Source organism: Panthera pardus, unplaced genomic scaffold, assembly GCF_024362965.1.
Source record: "Panthera pardus isolate Hobbes unplaced genomic scaffold, ASM2436296v1 HiC_scaffold_13, whole genome shotgun sequence".
NCBI lineage: Eukaryota > Metazoa > Chordata > Mammalia > Carnivora > Felidae > Panthera > Panthera pardus.
This window is the reverse complement of record NW_026526688.1, coordinates 131,906,467-131,925,855: the sequence shown is the minus strand read 5'-3', so window position 1 is coordinate 131,925,855 and position 19,389 is coordinate 131,906,467. Positions and strand designations below refer to the sequence as shown.

The window sequence follows — 19,389 nt, the reverse complement described above, 5'->3', positions numbered from 1 at the left end:
AAATGGAACAGCAAAAACGTCTTACTGAAACCAAACCCCAGTTGCATTGTGGAGAGGAACTGCATACTGTCAGGCCTGGGTGCTTGAGTTCCCAGGCCTGTCGGCCCTGAGATGACTCAGCTCTATTCTCTTTTCAGCTGCTATTAAACCTTCCTTCATGCAGCGGGCCAGGACTGTTCTGGCCTTTTCCTGGGCACAAATGCATCACTTACAAAGGAAGACTGCTTTTCTTCTTTTTCATTCCCCTTGGACAATTAAGTATATGATACCAGTGCGATCTTTAAAATAAATGAAAATTATTATAAGGAAGTTGTTGACAATGCATCTTCATTAATTTTGTTTAAGGATATCATTTTAAAGAACCCACAGAATTTTTAAAAATTAATGGAGCACTCTCAGATCTCTGAGAATAAGACTGCAGTTTTCTGTCTAGAAATACTGCTACAGATCAACAGGATATATATTGTTGATGTTTTTGTTTCTATTAAATCAATAAATAATGTTTGTTATATAACCTGACAACCTTCAGGAAAAAGATTTCCTTTTTTTCCCTTGGTAAACGAAATGGTGACAGACCTTGTAGATAGGCTTCATTTGTGGTTTTAAAAAATTTATTATTATTCCCTTGCTCAAAATTTTATTTAGATTTATTCACATATTGATGAAATATCTTCTGTAGAACAAGCACTAGTCCACATGTTGTGTTAGGGACAGCTTTCTAAATACTTGTTTTCTTCTAAGAGAAGCAACTCTCTGTGTGTGTGTGTGTGTGTGTGTGTGTGTGTGTATGTGTATGTGTATGTAAGAAGGAGATGTAACATGCTGACAAAATGCAATCTGCAACATCCACTTTACCCAACAAAATTAATCTCTGAAATCAAGGTTGTAAAGCTCCTGTTTTAGAATTAGATTTCTTATAAAAGAGAATTCTTTTAATGCTGTGAATTGTGGAGTCAGTGAATGGTCTTTAAAGGTCTTTAAAATTTTTTATAATTGTTTTTGTATTTTTTTCTCATTTTATACCCATCAAAACATCTGGTATGTTCTATCAAAAATCGAGTCAGCCATTCAAATGGTGTTAGCTCTCTCCATGGCCAAATAGATAGGTTATATGATTTGTTGTTTGTATTTTACACTTGCAGGGAGTAGAAAATTCAGGTTTTGCAATCTAAGTAACAGACTTTTTATTTTTCTTTATACAGAAGGCTAGACCATCTATAATACAGGTAAATGATCCTTTTTCATTTACTTATATATTTATCCAGCACTGTTCTCTGTGGAACACTGTAATATTGCCAATAATACGTTTTATTCTAGGATACTGTAACACTTTGTTCCTACCCTTTCATCTTTGATGCCCAAGCCAAGACCAAAATGTTACAGACTGATGCTGAACTACAGATGCAGGTATCATATTTAAAAAATTATTTCCTCTTCTTACTGTGTTTTGTTTATCCCAAGCATTCAATTGTAACTTTCACTTAACAGGAGAGAGTGTATTTAGATGAGGGGCCATTATAACTTTTTAGAACTATTTAAATTTTTTCAGCAATTTTATGTTGGATGTAACACATATACATGAATGCATGTTTACCTGGATCAGGGGTTGAAAAGCCTTCTCATAAAGGGCCACATAGGAAATATTTTAGTCTTTGTGGGCCATACAGTCTGTCTCAACTATTCAACTATCTGTGTGGTAGCACAGAAAGTGTGATGGACAGTAAGTAAATGAATGAGCATGACATTATGCCTATAAAATGTTCTGTATACTGAAATTTGAATTTTATATAATTTTCACATGTGAAATATTCTTTTTTTTCATTTTTTTCCAGTCATTTAAAAATGAAAAAAAATTGTTATTTCAAGAGCTGTACAAAAACAGGCAGCAAGCTGGATTTGGTCTGCAGGCCGTCGTTTGCTGCCCTTGCTAGAGACAGAGTGATAATTAAATGGAGCTTGGTAATTCTTTATTGAATAAAAACTTAAGTTACAGAGATTTAATTTATTTTAAATACACATTTTTATTATAAAATAGAATTGATTTTGAGAAGTCTACAAAGACATTTTGTGAATTAGCAATTCAGATCTACCTTCCTACTGTTAGTAGTAGATCTATTACTCCGTTCATCCCTCTCTCTCTCTCCATCTGTCTTTCTCTTGCTTTCTGTGTGTATCTGTATATAAGTATCTGTTTTCACAGTGACTTATCCATGTTATTGTCAATGTAAAGGTTTTCCAGAGAAAGTGGACAGTTTCAAAGAATAAAAACCATTTAACAAGTGGTTCTTAGGTTTCTTTTCCTGCTATTTTGAGAGTCATGGTTTTTACCAACTCTCCATCATGTTTCTTGTACTCTGATGACTATTTCAGTCTTAATTAGCTGGTCTCAGTCATTTTCGTGGAACTGGTTATGGGTCATATGCTTCAGCTGTTTCATTTAATTTCTTTTGGTTCAGATTAGAAAGATTTGTGTGTTTCGTAAACATGAGCAACTTGGAAAATCAGAAATAACAAAACGGAGATGCAATCAGCCTGCTCGCCACCACCCCAGGTCCAAAGGCACAGCCGGCTGCGGTCTGCACTTACAAGGACACTGAGTAATTGTGTTCTTCGATGTGATGTTCCAGGTGGCAGTCAATGGAGCCAACCTGCAGAATGTCTTCATGCTTCTCACCTTGGAGCCTCTGCTGGCCAGAAGCCCCTTCCTGGTCCTTCACGTTCGCAGGAACAATCTTGTTGGAGATGCCCTAAGAGAGCTGAGCATTCATTCCGACATTGATTTGAAAAAGCCTCTCAAAGTGAGCCCTTCATTCTATTCCTCTAAATGACTTCCAAGGTTTTCTTTAAACAGGGGTGATGAAACAGCAGAGGTCTTATCATTAAAATTACGGAGTACAGCCATTCTTAAGGTCTTTCATTCATTTTACAATCATTTAATCACCTCCTTTTGTCAAATCAAACAGAATATCTCAACATAACATCAGATAAGGATGCCAGAGGATTACTTGAGGGATTATAGGGCTTTCTTTGTCCTTCTCTTCAGTGAACCTGCTCCAACTCTACCAGAAACAAGCAAACTAGCAAAACTAAAGCTTCAACTAGGTAAAACTGTCAAGTCAGCATCTAGCTTTGGTTGTCAAAGATTGGAGAGAAAGAAGGAAAAAGGTAGAATAAAAAGGAGTGAAATTGTCTGGGAAGCTGTTGACCTATCATGAGCACTCTTAGTACCCTGAAGTTATTGAATTACTGTTTTTTCTTTCCTCATGGACTATGCATGTTTGTTACCACTTATTATATTGCCAGGGCTTAACACAATTCTTGGTTACATAGTAGGTGTTTGATTAGTATTTAATGAATTATATGAAGTTGTTTTAAATCATTTATCTTTCCCTTCAGATTATTTCCAGATATCCATTGCCATTCCTATTTCCAAAATTCCAAAAGGCAGTAGGCAAGAGACTGATGGTCTTCATGCTATTGTCACCCTTTCAGAACATACCATGACTAACATCAGTCTGCCTGGGAATTCTTCCTGGAACTTATGGGTTGGATTTTTGATATTGCAAAGGCGGGGGGGGGGGGGGTTGTCCCTTTGCCCCTGTTTTCAGTTAGTAATTCAGATGAGACACTTGTTGCTTTGTAGCATGTCTGAGTTAAATCTTCTGCTGGCATCCATAGAATCGGGGTCCTAGTATCTGTCTCTACCTTTTCTTTTGTCCTGCTCTTGGCAACCTTGAACTCACCCACAAGGGTACACTTCCTCAAATACTATTTTTAGCTCTGTGTCTGAGCCCTTGCCTGTACAATGGAGATGATAATAGTAATCGCTATGCATCAGACTGTTCTGAGGATTAGGTTAATAGAGTTTAAGTGCTGGCATGTAACAAACTCTCAATGAATCTCATTTGTTGGTTTGCTGCAGTTGTTACTGGGATGGTCATTGTGGGTCCAGGATGCCCCATGTAGATCTGTTTATAGCCTCTCACAGAACCCAGGTCTGTGCTTCCTTAGAATGCCCTCCTCACTTCCATAAGCATCAGTTACTGCAGGAGCCCCACTGAGAAAGATTTTTTCCAGAAAGTGTTCCTTTATCCAAATTAATCATTGCTTTTCTCTGTGTGCCAGAACATTTACCTCTCAGTATATTTGACTCTTTGAAAATAAAATGTGTTCTCAATTGATTATTTTATATTTGCCTCACTGCCCCAAATAGATGGTAAACTTTCCATGGACATATGGTAAACTTCTGACTTCCTTTGTATCCCTTGGAGTACTTAGGAAAAATTTTGTGTGTAAGTGCCTTGTTACTAATAAGTAGATACACCTTGCAGTGTTTATTGTGTCAATGTATTGTCTGTTATATATCCCTTCCTTTGTCCTGACTTTGGAAGGAGTTTGCTTTTAAAAAAAAAGATAAAACATCAAAGAGTTCCCTGAAGTATTAATTCTGCTTTCATTATTTTAAGGTAATCTTTGATGGCGAAGAAGCAGTGGATGCTGGCGGTGTCACAAAGGAGTTCTTTCTTTTACTGTTAAAAGAACTTTTGAATCCTATCTACGGAATGTTTACCTACTATCAGGATTCAAATCTCTTGTGGTTTTCAGATACTGTAAGTTAGTGATATTGCAGTTAAACAGATGGATTGAATTAAACTTTTCTTTTTGTGGTCAGACCGATCTCCTGACTTCTGACTTTGCCAAGGGGAGCATAACAAAGATAATTTAAACAATCCACTAGGGTATCTAGTCTTCATATTTCACTTGTTGCCAAGATCTCATGTTTTGTCACTCATCAGCCCCATTTCCCTTTCTAGTAGTTAAGATCCCAGGTTTTGTTACTCTTTGAAGGGTAAAAAGAACACAGTGTGATAAAGAAATGGGTTTTATGACATGTGGAAAGTGGTAGTCAAATATGTCTTAGCTTAATAATAACAGTGGTATGTATGTGTGTGAGTACTTCTACAGATACATGCACACACTGTATTTTTGGAAATTCAGTAGAAGAGCTAAACTTTCAATGGCATCCGTTTTTAACCAGACTATAATTTAGTTCTTGTTTTCTTTTTTTTTTTTTTTTATTTTTTTTATTTTGAGAGAGACAGAACAAGTGGGGGAGGGGCAGAGAGAGAATCCCAGCTAGGTTCTGTGCTGTCAGTGTAGAGCCTGATGCGGAACTCGAACCCACGAACTGTGAGTTCATGACCTGAGTCAAAACTGAGAGTTGGATGCTAACTGACTGAGCCACCCAGGCATCCCTAGTTCTTTTTCCTGTTGGAGTTTTCTCCCTAGATCTCCACTGTTCTAAAAAGGTAACTATTACCCACACGTGGCCACTTAAATTTAAATTTTATTTTATTAAAATTAAATAATATGTAATGGGGAGCCTGGGTGGCTCAGTTGGTTAAGCATCCAACTTCGGCTTAGGTCATGATCTCAACAGTCTATGAGTTCGAGCCCTGTGTCGGGCTCTGTGCTGACAGCCCAGAGCCTGGAGCCTGCTTTGGATTCTGTGTCTCCCTCTCTCTCTCTGCCCCTCCCCTGCTTGTGCTCTGTCTCTCTCTCAAAAATAAACATTAAAAAAAAATTAAATAATATTTAAGATTTATTTTCAAAGTTGTGCTGGCCACATTTCAAGTGTTCAGTGGGTGTAGCTGGTGGCTACAGTATTGTATAGCACGGAATAGAATGTTTCCATCATTGCACGAAGTCCTATCAGATAGCATTGCTTCAGAAGATTATATGCTATTGTCTCTGTCTCTAGATGGAGCTGTAAATGCTTAATGTTCTTTGCATTGAATTTTTTGGTGGGATAATTGAACTTTTGTCAGGGTGTTTCTCTGCTTCAGAAGGTAACTAAATATTAATGGGGTCTTTATTCTTTTATACCGAAAGTATTCTGAGGTAAATGGCAGAGTGTTTGGAGGGCTGCAAGCACTGCCTTTCTTTTTAACACATTTGTATGCATATTGAAAAGTGTTTTGTAGAGCACAACTGGTTTCACTTGATCGGCATAACCTGTGGACTAGCTATCTACAACTCCACAGTGGTTGATCTCCACTTCCCATTGGCTCTCTACAAGAAGTTACTGAATGTAAAGCCTGGCTTGGAAGATCTAAAGGAGCTGTCACCCACTGAAGGAAGGTACAGAACTAAAAGATAGGCAGATTGGTGTGGGGAATTGCTCTGGCTACCTGTGGCACAAGGATTAAAGGTTGAAAATACCTCACGGACAAGCTTGAGCTTATCAAGACATAGGGCTAGACTCTTAAGACGCAGATGCACCACTCCTTGCTTGAAGCATTGCTGGTGGCACCCCAAGGGCAGAGGGGAAAAAAGGAAAAGGGAGGTCATAGTTGCCCAGGGGTACCAAATAATCCCAACCTTCCTTATCCTGAACAAAAAATAAAGACTTAGAGACTCGTCATGGTCCAGAAATACAGAGGGAGAAAGTATTGAAAAGGGAGCATTAAAAAGTTTTTTAATTGAGATATAATTCAAATACCATGGTACTTAAAGTATAAATTCAGTGACTTGTAGTATATTCAGATTGTATAGCTATCACTGCAGTTGTAGAATATTTTCATTACCTGAAAGAGAAACTTGGTGCTCCTTAGTTGTCATCCCGTCTTCTCATCCCCAAGCCCTAGACAAGAACTAACCTAACTTTCTGTCTGTGTAGATTTGCCTGTTCTGAATATTTCATATAAATGGAATCATATAATCTATGGTCCTTTGTGTCTGGATTCTTTCAAACCCAGCATGTTTTCAAGGTTGATCCATGTTATAACATGTGCCAGTACTTCATTGCCTTTTATTGGCAAGTAATATTCCATTGCATGGATATATATCATGTTTTGTTTATCCGTTCATTAGTTAATAGTTGATGGAAATTTGTGTTGTTTCCACTTTTTGGCTATCATGGATGATGCTACTGTGGACATTCTTGTACAAGTTTTTGTGTGGATGCAAGTTTTCATTCCGCTTGGGTGTATACCTAGGAGTCGAATTACTGGGGCCATATAGAAGCTCTGTGTTTAGTCTTTTGAGGAACTGCCAGACTGTTTTCCAGAGTAGTGGAGCCATATGTATGTATATATATGCCATATATACATACCCATTTTAATGTTTATTTATTTTTGAGAGAGAGAGAGACAGAGCATGAGTGGGGCAGGAGCAGAGAGAGAGGGAGACACAGAATCCAAAGCAGGCTCTAGGCTCTGAGCTGTCAGCATAGAGCCCGATGCGGGGCTTGAACTCATAGATTGCGAGATCATGACCTGAGCCAAAGCCGGACTCCTAACCATCTGAGCCACTCAGGCACCCTTTGGAACCATATTTTTTTGTTGTTCTCTTTCTGGCTTTTAAAACCCCTTTTCTTCTGAGTGTTTCTGCCTTGATTTTAGTTAGCAGAAGATCACATATATTTTAAAAAACTTGTTTCTTTGGATTTTTGTAAACAGTATAATCCTTTTGGCTTCAATAGGAAGGAACATCCCCTTTTCTAGAAAAGAGTACTGATTTTAAGATGGAGACAGAGGAAGTGTGATTTCTAAGGTACCCTCTGGAAATGAGAATGCCACACCACCTGTGTTGGACACTACCACTGAGAAACCATAAAGGATAGGAGGGATGTGTGCACACAGAGGAAGAGAAAACTTTAGAAGGAGTTTGAAAAAAATAGTAGAGGAGACCCTGGCAGGGGGTAACTGAAGGAAAAGGCTAGAGAGTAGTTGAAGTGTGTGCTATATACTTTGCCAGCCTGGCTAAGGATAGATTTCAAGTAATGATTTTGGGTGGTTAAGTGGGAGTGGATTTAAACTCCACACTAGGAATTTTCTTCCTGGGCCACTCTTGATGGAATTGTCAGACTTGGAGCTCACTAAAGAAGAAAGTGTGAATGAGGTCTGGTTACAAGGATGTATTCTCTTGAAAGCTAGGATGTGAACGTTACTGGCATAAACATATTCTTGTTTTCAGGGTACATGTTTGTGTTCTTTAGTAAGACAGACACTAGCGTGTCTTTACCATACAGAGCCCCTTGCATTAACAAGTAAGCCATTACGATTCCTACGTAGATAAGGTGACTTTGTGGCTTTTTTATGATGGAAGGTTATTCTAATACATGTGGATGAAGACATTCTGTAGGGCCACTGCAGTACCATGTTCTCATATGGACTTCCAAGCAATACCAGGGTTAAATGAACACAGGTATGTCAGATCTAAATCCATCATCGTTTCTTCACAAATCCAGTAAGAAATGTCAGTGGGAAAAGAGAACAATTCATCAATGTCTTACAGGTCTACTGCCATATTTTTTTTTTCAGGTATAAGTAACACAATTTTCTGTCAGTCTGGATTGATGTTTGTCCTAGAATCTTCTTTTAGTTTTTCCTTGCAAACAATCTGGATATATGACTGAGGTAGAAACACTGTTGCAGTATCTAACTTGCCTCTTTTCATTTCTCCATTATTCTATGATTAGGAGTCTTCAAGAACTTTTAGATTACCCTGGGGAAGATATTGAGGAGACTTTCTGCCTCAATTTCACGGTAAGGATTTCCACAGTTTACTTCTGATTGTGGCATTCTCTTTCATTGTGCTCACAAGTCATAATTAACATTTAGTTTTTCTCCAAATCAAAGAATAAATTCAGGGTCTCCTCTGAACAGATTTTATTTTAGTTATAGTGTCTTGAATGTTAAAGGAGTTGAGTAAATATGTTTAATAAATGAGTGAATGATTCATCTGTGTAAAGTTACTGAAACATTAATCCTCTTTACTCTTGATACATAGATTTCTAGAATTGATATCATTTTCTCTTTGATTGCATTTATTGGCCACTGCATGTCGTAAAACACAGGATACCTTTTAAGGTGCCAATGTTTTCTGAATCAGGTTCTTTCTCTTTTCCCAAGAATTTTCTGTATTATAAGTAGTGATTAAGCTACATTTGTTCCTAAAGCTTCTTGCAGTCATTTGGATTCTAGAAAGATAAGTGGTGAACACAATTGACACATCTCTTTTTTTCCCCCCTTAAATATAGATTTGTCGAGAAAGCTATGGAGTGATTGAACAGAAGAAGCTGATACCTGGGGGAGACAAAGTGACTGTGCGCAAGGAAAACAGGTTAGTCCTGACCTCGGACTATTGTAGATGTTGCTACTTTACTTCTCTGCACTTTTAAGACCAAGATTGAAGTTAATCCTTAATCCCTTCTGCAGAGGAAGCAAGGGTAACAGAGCAAGAATTTGCAGATTGTAATTATTTTTTAATATTAGAGGAAGCACAAGACCAAGATTCAGGAGATAACTGTTGTAGATCTAAAAAACCAGACCTCTTCTTGCATCCTTTCACATTTTTAAAGACAGCTAGAAGATCGTGTGGTCTCATGTAACATTCAGTAACCTTCTCTGTCATGTTAGCCTTCCAGACTAGGAAGCCTCACCTTTGGGGAAAGTAAGTACCCAACAAAAGTGGCTTCAGATGATGAAATTACCTTGACTCCAGGAACCTATTATAGAGGCTACTCTAATGTCAGGTAGGGGTTTCAACCAAAACTCAGTAAGAATCTCTTGGAGCTAAAAGTACTGTCCTTTTGTTTTCTGCATAACATTGGTATTTTGTTAACAGCTTATGATCCACTTTTTAAAAAATAAATAAACAGGCTTATAGGGGCAGTTGGGTGGCTTAGTTGGTTAAGCGTCTTGACTCTTGATTTCAACTCAGGTCATGATCTCAGTTCTTGAGTTCAAGCCCTGCATCGGTGTCTGTGCTGTCAGTGCAGAGCCTGCTTGGAATTCTGTCTGCCTCTCTGCCTGTCCCGGCTTACGTGCACTCACACTCTCTGTCTCTTAAAAATAAATAAATAAACTTAAAAAAAAACAACAACAGCTTATATATTCCATATAATCTGATAATATTTTTAGAATTAGGAAATTTATGGCAGATCATAGAGGGGAGTTTTTGGCCCAGGAGATTTCTCTTTTAGTTTTGATGATTGTTTTATAACCTATGTATGTAGGTATCTGCCTTTAGTTTTTCAAAGGATGAGTGAGCTTTTGTATCAGGTTTCAGACAAGATAATGTGTGCATCATTTTTTAGAAGCTAACAATGGGCTAGGCAGGAGGCCCAAGGAGGGGAACATTCAGAATGTCTTTATGTTACGATGAGTCATCATAAAGCTCTGTGTTTGATATACTGGGTTGGGCAGTGGTCTAGTGCAGGCATAGGCGATTTGTGATGTAGTCTGCAGTCGACGCAGTTGGGACTTACAGCTCTTTCATATCTTTATAAAAGCATTTCTCTTAAAGTACTTTTTGTCTCTGCTTTTTTTCCCTCTCTCTTTCTGGGTGAGTTTTTCTCTCTTCGTGTCTCTGCTTCTCTGTCTGTCACCCACTATTTGTCCTTATTCAATAGACATTTCTTTGAATCAACAATTGGATTGAATAGTTCAGAGACAAGCTATGCAGGAATACTGAAATATAGTTTGTTTAGGGTGTAAGCTGTTCTCACATGCAACCGTATTTCGGAAGTGAAATAAAAAGACTCATTTGGGTGGTTGAATCTGAAGGAGTTCAGAGAAATCAACTTGGACAGATGTACCTGTGCACCCAGGAGGACAGATATAGCATAGAGCTCGGTTAGGAAGCCTACTAAGATTGAATAACAGACAGAGGCAGAGACCACAGTAAAAAGTGAAAGGTGCTCTGTAAAGTGGTGGCTAAATCTTTGTTGTTATTTCAGGGAGAGAACAGTGACTGAATGGAGCATGGGGGGCATTGCTGGGGGACTTCATTTGGAGGACTCACACTAGCTTAGCCTTGGGGGTTAGTTTGTAGAAGTCTTTGGAAATTAGGTGTGGACTTCACTCAGCAGGTAGTAAGACACCACTGTTGGTTTGTGAGCAAAGGAGTTGCATGATAGAAATAGGTTCCTAGGACACTTTCTTTTTTCTTTTTCTTTTCTTTCTCCACTGTTTATATCTGTTGCTGACACATACACACTCATGGACAATGCTTAAGCCCAAGAGTGGCGCTGAGTCAGTGTAGAAGAACGTGCTTTTGTTTACAAGGCATGTGGGTTCCTGTCCTCCTCCTTTGCACTTGTTTGACTCTAATTGACTTCAGGGATGCTCCTACAACACATTTTTCAATAAGGATGTTCTGATGGCACACAGTTTCCTTAAAGGAACGATAATACATAAATTTAAGAGAGTAAAAAGAAGGAAGCCCACATCATTCTTTCACTTGTATTGTGAAACTCCATTATTCTATTACCATGACGTTCTAAAAAGTAGCTTCAGAAGTGTTCAGGTCTTTGTACAATGCAGACTGCTATAGTTTTAAATATTGCCGGGCAGAGTGTGGCGGATCCCTGCTTTGATCGCCAGTATACTGTGTTTGAGTTTAAAGTGTGGAACAGCTTCTGTCTTTGGTGAAGTTTAGGTTTTGGCTTTTCTGGGTCACTAGCACTCATTGAGCACATAGCGAACTCATCCATGCTGTTTTAGGCGCTATTTGTTGTACATGGCTTTGTACTTGTGTCGGGAGGCAGACCTTGTTTCTATCACACAGTTACCTATTAGAGAAGCTTCTGAGAACTTAGTGTGATTACTGCCACATTGCTTAGTATCACTGTCATGGTTAGGGACAACTAGAGAGACATGAGTGAATTTCTATTCTTTTTATTTTATGCTGCAAAAGTAGAAATCATATCAGTAAAACATTTTGAGATCCTGGTAAGAAATGTTGTGTACAACTGTGCAAAATTAATCATAGCAGCTGTTTTTTCCTTTTGTCTATTATACGTCATAATCTCATCAGAGAGGATTGGGGTCCTTTTGGTTATTTATTAGATGGGTCTAAGAAAAGTAGATAAAAGAACTATATAAGAATAATACCTTCTGGATTTTAACTTGGGCAGTTGAGTACACAGATACTGCTCACATTGAAGTTATTTTTATTGACTTACCAGTTAGTTATTTGCTGTCACCGCTGCCCTGGAGGAAAATGCCAGAAAGGTACCAATTCTTAATCCATAATTTATTGTATTCCATTTGGTCTTAAAATTGCATTCTGCCCTTGGATAAGAGCTTCAGACCGGCAAATGAGTTACAAGCATCCAAGTAAAAGAATATCCATGGGTGATTGCTGGTGGCTACACCCTAGTCAAATCTTGCCACAGCTGGTAATCACATCTGGATAATGACCACTCATGGTTAAGTATTTCTCATACTGTGTAACATGGTGTTATTACCATTAATGAAAAATGTATGTATCATTCTAGATTCCCCCAAATTGACTTCAATTTAATGTAGTCAAATTAAATGCAGTTGATGTCTTCCCCCATTTCTGTCATACCGAAAAAGGGATGGGGAGCGTAGTAAAAGATCACACAGTGAGGCATGCCAGGCTTAAAGTAGGTGCTCCAAAGAGCATCCTGATTCCATAGAAAGAACCTGAGAATAAAACTCATACACGACAAACACTTCCAGCTCCTTAACATCTACTGAAGTTAGGACTGCTCAAAGACTTGAGTTGATCTCTTCAGATGGTCTCTAAGAGGTGTAATCTTTAAGATCTACCTTGTATTTGCATTGGGCTGTTACGGGAATAGCAGATGGTTAAAACGCTAGTAACATTTCTTGAGTACTTAATACTTGTCCAGCACTATACTAAGTACTTCACATGTAATCCTCTCCACTTTACAGATGCAGAAACTGAGCCACAGAGAGGCATAAGTAACTGTTCAAGGTTACACAGCTAGAAATCTAGGATTCAGGGCCAGAGGCAGGATTCAAAGCCAGGCATTTTGAGTGAGGGCCTGTGCTCCATAAATGTCAGCAAATTGCCCCATAGATGCCAAGACCAGAACTTGAGTTTCCATCCACCACCCCCTCCCTAACCCAATATGAAAAATGACTTAGAAGAGATTGCTGTTTTCCTTTCAGGAACACTATGCAGTTTAAAAAAAAAAAAAAAACAAAGTTGGCTTAGGTAAAAATGTACTATATATGTGTAAAATTATATGTCTGAATTTTTAAACTTAGCTTGAGACGATGCTTATATTTACCATATTATTACAAAGCCCTCATGGATACCTTTAATAATGACTACACAGTCTGCCTTGTGAATGTGTGTGTTCTGTTCTCTCACTTTGGGGTATTTGGCTTCTATGTTCTTTTTTCTCTCCTTCCTCCTTCATTTTTAATAAGACTTTTCAAGCATCTTTTGTGTATAAAGCTTTCTTTGTTTGCCTTTAAAATTGCTTTTTTAATGGATAATATCCCAAGGATGAAATTGAATTAGTGTATATCATTTTGAATCAGTTGATAAATGTTTTTGCTACATTGATTTTGCTAATGAATTATATACAACTTACACGTTATCATCAGTGTATGAGAGTACTCATTTTACCTAATCCTTATAAGCACTAAGTATTCTCCAAAAAAAAATAATAAATTATCTTGCATTTGTAAAATTTTGCATTTCTTCCACACATAGTCTACTTTACATATTCTGCACAGCTTTGATGCATTTTACTGTGAATTAGATAGAAGTGGACAATATTGTGAATGTACTAAATGCCACTGAATTGTTCATTTAAATGGTTAATTTTATGTTATGTGACTTTCTCCTCAATAAAAAATGTTTGTGTACATGTTGTGTGCACGTGCAAATGTGTCTCTGTGTCTGCCTTGAGCGTTAACTCTCAGGCAGGGAGAACTGCTGTGTCATGCTTAGGATGCGACACTTTTCTGTGTAATGCTCTGAGAGACTGAATTGAATGTGTAATGCATGTTGCTTTTCTTTCTGCCAGTTATTTTGTGCTTTAGTGACAAATTTGGGCATGTAATGGATTAAAAATGGTTTCTGAGTGATAATGTTTGACCCATCTTAAAGGCAGGGTATCCTGCTAGACGTAAACATCCAAGTTTTATGGCTGTCGGAGAAACTATCAAATGAGCAGTGCAGGAAACAGAGGGTAAAGATCAACTCAGTTGGGAAACGGTGGAAATTGACTGACATTGGTGAAAGGCATCGTAAACATCCCTGTATCCTGGGAAAGTGGCCAACAGTGGTGTGACTAGTAGCTAGAAAACCCTACAGCTAAAGTCTTACCATAAGTGGAAGAAAGACTGCTGGCCAGAGCACTCGGCTGGGAATGCGTGTATTCCAGACCTCGCTGGAGCCCTGGTCAACCTAGTGCTGCCCTCTTGGGATATGTCTTTCTGCCCCAGGCAGGGTTGCAGTATTTCCTCTTTTTAAAGTAGTCTGCTGATGTCCTTTATGTATTTCTGTATTGGGACTAAATGATTTTCGTATGATTTGTAGGAACTCTATATTACATTAAGACTATTTTCTGTAAATTGGACTCCTGTTTGCTTTTGAAAATGTGGAGTGCTTGTGTTTAAATTTTTATAATTTATTAGTTTGTGTGTTGTCATGTCTGTTACTTCTTTTGGTCTTATATTACTAATCTCAGCCTTCCCCTGCCCAGTAATTGATAAATACATAATGTATTTTCTTCACTTAAAAAAAATTGGGGGGGGACCTGTACTCTAAGGTGAAAGCTTGAATTGTTTCAGTATGGCTGGTTTCCTTAGCTATTCATACAGGTGAACATTAGGTTAATTATATTAAGGTCCAGATTCAGTTTGGGTTTTGATTTGATTGTGATAAATTAAAAGTTAATTTGGGCATAATTGTCACTTTTGTGATATTCAATCTTACCATCCAAAGACCTTAACATTTCTTTCTTTGTTTTTCCTTTTCACATAGGCTAGACATATTTTTTGTTAGAGGTTTTTATAAATATTTTGATTTCTTCTTTCTATTCTGAAAGTGTCTTTTCATTTATACTGATCATTATTAGTACCTACAAATAGTTAATGGCTTTTGTATATTTATCCGGCAGCTGGTCAATTCCTCAAACATATTCAGTGTTAATAATTTTCAGCTGATTCTCTTGGGTCTTCTGTATATAATTACATGAATGCAAAAAAAATTTTCCCCAATAATTACACTCCTTATTTGTTTCATTCATTTTTTTCTTTTTACTAGATGGACCTAGAAAAATATTAAACAAGTCTCTTATTTCTAGAGATAAGAAATAAATACTGAGTTTTATTAGTTTTTTTTTTTTTTTTTTGCTTCTATTAAGATAATCTTTGACTTCTTATGTAAATATGTTATTTTGATTTTCTCTTTTGGTTGGCCTGGCCCTAAGGATGATTAATATTACATTAAGGTTTATTTAACTCTACTATTGCCATTAGCAACAGGTCAGAGCTGCCTTCCAGTCCTTAAGGTAAAGCAGTCTCATTTCGCTTCTGCATAATTTTAACCCTTAAAAGAAATGGAAGAAAATGCATTTCAGTTTTTTATTTTGGGTGTGTGTGTAGGGGGGTGGGGGGTCTTTAATTTTAAACTATTTTTTCTTCATTCAGAATGCCCAAATGTAAAGTTGAAGTAGGCCTTTTTGTATATTTATAATATCACATTAAAAGTCTTTTATCTCTTCTGGGAGGAATTCAAAACCTGATTTTATACTGAGGAAACCAAAACGAGACAGTTTATTGAATTTCCGGTTTCTGAATTAAAAGCCACATTCTTCTCTGATGAAGAATCATAAACTTAAGAATATAATGTTGTCTATTTTCTCCCCTTTTGTACCTGGGGAGGGAAGGAGGATTGAATTTCCAATCAGTGTCTTTATCTTTCATGTAATAATAAAACAATAATAAAATAATAATAATAGCTGAATTTCTTGAAGCACTGAGTATGTGTCAGATACTAGCCTACACTTTGTGTATTAACCTGACTTTTCATAATTGTGAGGAAGGGACTGTTACTATCCCCTTTTATAGAAGGAGAAACTGAACACAGACCAACTGAATTGCCTGAGGTTCATTGCTTACAAGAGGCAGAGCTGGGATTTAATTCCAGGCAGAGTATTCTGAGTCCTTTTGTTTTTTGAAAATAGTTTTATTAACACTACAGTGGTAAACAACTTTATGCTTGTTTCTTCGTAGATCACGGAGTCACACAAAATTCAAAACCCACAAAGAAGCTAAAAGTCTTTACATTAAATGTGTCCTTCCTAAAAATCCTTAACTGTATGTCAGTCTGTCCTCAAGCAGTAAAATTTGAATATGCACCATTTTTTATTTAATATGTCACATTTACATAGCAAAATAATGAAGGCACAGCTAATACAAGCAAACTTAAACCCTTCTACTTCTGAGCTGGGGGTGGGGACACACACTTGGATTGGTTCTTCAAGTATATATTTTTTCCAAACATTAGCTTCGTTGAAGAGTTCTGGTAATTTTCACAGCTACATTCTAAAAGCTACATGACAAAAGACTTCACAAGGATCAAACTACATAACACTGAATACACATGCTTTACAGAATTGTCTACATTCTACATCTTTTCAAGTAAATTAATATTTCTAGAATGCTAGGTAAAAGGATTTAATACTTAAACATTTTGGGTTTGTTTTTTTTACACCTTTGTAAATAGACACTACCAAGAAAACACATAAACATGAGACTGTAAATAACAAACACATATGTTGACAATATTATACAGGTTATACACCCTCCCTCTCAGAACCATGTTGCTTCTCTAAATTCAAATATTTAGAACATTCTTTAGAATTTGAAGTGGCAGTTTTCCAGGCCTCATTAAGCAGTACTGTCATGATCTCCATCACAGGCTTCCTCCATTCGTCACTCTTCTCTCAAGTGTAAAGCTGATGTCTGGGTTACAAAAGCAAAGTCTTAAGATGAGAGTCTTGGGTTCTGCTTTTCCTGCACTGGAAAATGTCCAGACTAAAGAAACTGAAGAATTAAACACTGAGAACATGTTCAGTCTTGGCCTGGGTGTTCCGTGTGTAGTGTGATGGCTGTGGGATGAATAGGTTTCAAAGTGACATTCTTTACTTCACATCTACCTGACACCCTTACTAAGCCTCAGTTGCAGTCCTCACAGAAGAGATCATGAAAAACTCATTTTAAATTTAACTCGTTTTCCTCAACACCTTTTGATATATTTATTGTTTCAAAATGAAAATCAAATTTGAAACGGGCTGGCCAGGATCTGATTGCTTCAATTTAATATTAGGAATGTCAGTATTGATTCGTTGTATTTTGGTCCCAAACCTGAGCCTTATTTTTAAGTCCACCAATATTCAAAAAAAAAAAAAAAAGAAAAGAAATAGGGTATTTGTTTTCGGCGTCATCCTCCTCTTCAGAATCTCTGCCCCCGCTTATTTCTTGGCGTCATCAGACACCGCAGAATGGGGACCCTCATCTTTGGCAGTGGCCGCCTCCGCAGCAGCCTCTGCCGCAGCTTCCTCCTCCTCCTCCTCCTCCTCTTCCCCCTCCTCCTCATCCTCGTACTCTTCCTCGTCGTCGTCCTCCTCCTCCCCTTCTAAGGTCCATGCACATCCCTCCATCTCACCAGTGAGCTCTTGGATCTTGGCAAGTAGGGGCTTATAGATGTCGTTATACTTTTTTTCCAGAGCCTGAAATTCCTTATCAAATTTGGCTTCTATCTTATCGCATCGTTTCTGCAGCTTTTTAAGGGCCAGGACTCGGCATTTCACCGAATTAGGCAGGCTCTCGATAAAGTCATTTTTCGGCTTTGGTGCATTCTCTGCTGGGGTCTGGGGCTCCTCGGCCGTCTGACCAGCCGCGCTGTCGGAGTCGCCAGCCGCGCTGTCAGAGTCTCCCCCCTGCGCACCACCTTCCGCCATTACCTCCTCCGCTGCGGCCGCCTCCGCTGCCGCTGCCGCCGCCGCCGCCGCTGCCGCCGCCGCCTGGCTTGCCTCCGCAGGTCCCTGGTTTTCCGAGTCGGCCATGTTAACAGGAGAAGCTGCAGAGGTCTAGGGTGGCTCCCGCAGAGACCTGCACCCGAGCTGCACCAGAGAGATCTTGAGGATGCGGCAAGTGGCGGTGACGTCGGCCGCGGCAGTGACGTCGGCCGCGGCCCCGCCCTTTTATCGCCAGCCCTTGACTGGCTCTCTACAATCAGCTGATGGTCTTGCCCCCATACTGCGCCAGCTTCCCCCTGTTGCTACCCTGCCATCTCCTTGGCACTGCAGCTGACGTCAGAACCTGTTTCTTGGATACTCTGCCCCCAGTCTGCCCACATACCTTCCCCCCTGTTAAGCTGGGCTGGGAATGGCAGCAGTACCCACGGCCCCCTTTCAGGAATTGCTTCAATGGCCTCAGTCTTTCTCAGTTTGCTGCTCTGTCCCACTCAGGTCCTTGTATACAACTGTCAGTGTATCTGTCTTGGCCTTTGTCTGCACGGCCCCACAACTGGCGTTGGTTGGGTGTCTCTGGCTTACTCTTGTGGAGTCAGCTTCGATCACCTCTCAGATTCCTATGAAGTCCTGTACAGAAAGCGAAGGCACTGGAGAACTAACTGTACCCCTCTGGGGTCCTGGGTGCATGTGTGTGGAGAGGGCAGTTTGCATGTCCATCTGCCCACTTAACAGCCCTTCTTGGTCATTCCTCAGTTTAGCGGCCTATGTATTGGTGGTAAATCTTCTCTCAGCTAACTGGATCTTGGAAACCGTTTTGTAGCCATTTGGATAGGGAATCTCAGGACCGTTGGTATTCTGGAATGTGTTCTAGAAGTTCCCTCAGAAATCTTTGGCCCGTGGGCAGGAATAAAGCTGAAGGACCAAAGAAAAGCAAGGCCTTAGAAGGTGTTAGAAGCCTTAGGCCCAGGGTAAGGGCAGCATCTTATCCATGTGAATGCATGTATTAAGTACTGTGGTTTATGGGGGACACACAGACACACATGTGTACACACAGACATTGTCCCCAAGGCACTCCATAGTTCAGTATCTGCTTTGTGGTCTTGCTGGGGATTTGTATCTGAGAGCATTTTTAAAAGGTCTTAAAAAGGGAACTCTCCTTCTTTAAGAGCAAGGTGAGTAGTCATTTTATTTTACTTCCCTACCTTGCTTATTAGATAGACCAAAGTGATAGCTTCTTGAATAAGGATGAGGACACACAATTTAGGTATGGAGGAAGACAAATGATCCTTCTTGGTATTTCTTAGGAATAGTTTCAAATTCAGCATTATTGGTTTAAATGCTTCTCTTTCACTGTACTGGAACTTGCTGAAGCTCTTCCATCAAGCATATGAATATTAGGAAATTACTTCCTAAAGTACAGTTGGTGCTATCTTGTGGTTTTTATGAGTATTAAATTAGATAATAATATGTAAAGCCCTTAGTGTTGACATGTAGCAAGCACTTGATGTATTTGAGTGTTTTTTTTACAAGTTAATTACATTCATTAATATGCAGAGATAACCTGCAATAATATTCCTTTTTAGAAAAGGACATTTTTGGGGGTGCCTGGG

At 38.7% G+C, this 19,389-nt stretch overlaps 2 protein-coding genes across 3 annotated transcripts in view; one reads left to right on the top strand and one right to left on the bottom strand.

Annotated features, from left to right (window-relative positions):
• HERC3 (HECT and RLD domain containing E3 ubiquitin protein ligase 3) overlaps nucleotides 1-19,389 on the top strand; it is a 110,612-nt gene that overhangs the window by 77,729 nt on the left and 13,494 nt on the right. For both annotated transcript variants that reach the window (XM_053901397.1, XM_053901398.1), the window contains exons 17-23: nucleotides 1,203-1,226; nucleotides 1,318-1,407; nucleotides 2,628-2,798; nucleotides 4,467-4,610; nucleotides 5,975-6,141; nucleotides 8,483-8,549; nucleotides 9,044-9,126. In XM_053901397.1, coding sequence (XP_053757372.1) covers nucleotides 1,203-1,226; nucleotides 1,318-1,407; nucleotides 2,628-2,798; nucleotides 4,467-4,610; nucleotides 5,975-6,141; nucleotides 8,483-8,549; nucleotides 9,044-9,126 — 746 coding nt within the window. The remainder of the gene's footprint in view (nucleotides 1-1,202; nucleotides 1,227-1,317; nucleotides 1,408-2,627; nucleotides 2,799-4,466; nucleotides 4,611-5,974; nucleotides 6,142-8,482; nucleotides 8,550-9,043; nucleotides 9,127-19,389) is intronic.
• Nucleotides 15,967-18,034, bottom strand: NAP1L5 (nucleosome assembly protein 1 like 5). The gene has a single exon (XM_019464578.2). The coding sequence runs from the start codon at nucleotides 17,867-17,869 to the stop codon at nucleotides 17,276-17,278; it is 594 nt and encodes a 197-aa protein (XP_019320123.1). The 5' UTR covers nucleotides 17,870-18,034; the 3' UTR covers nucleotides 15,967-17,275.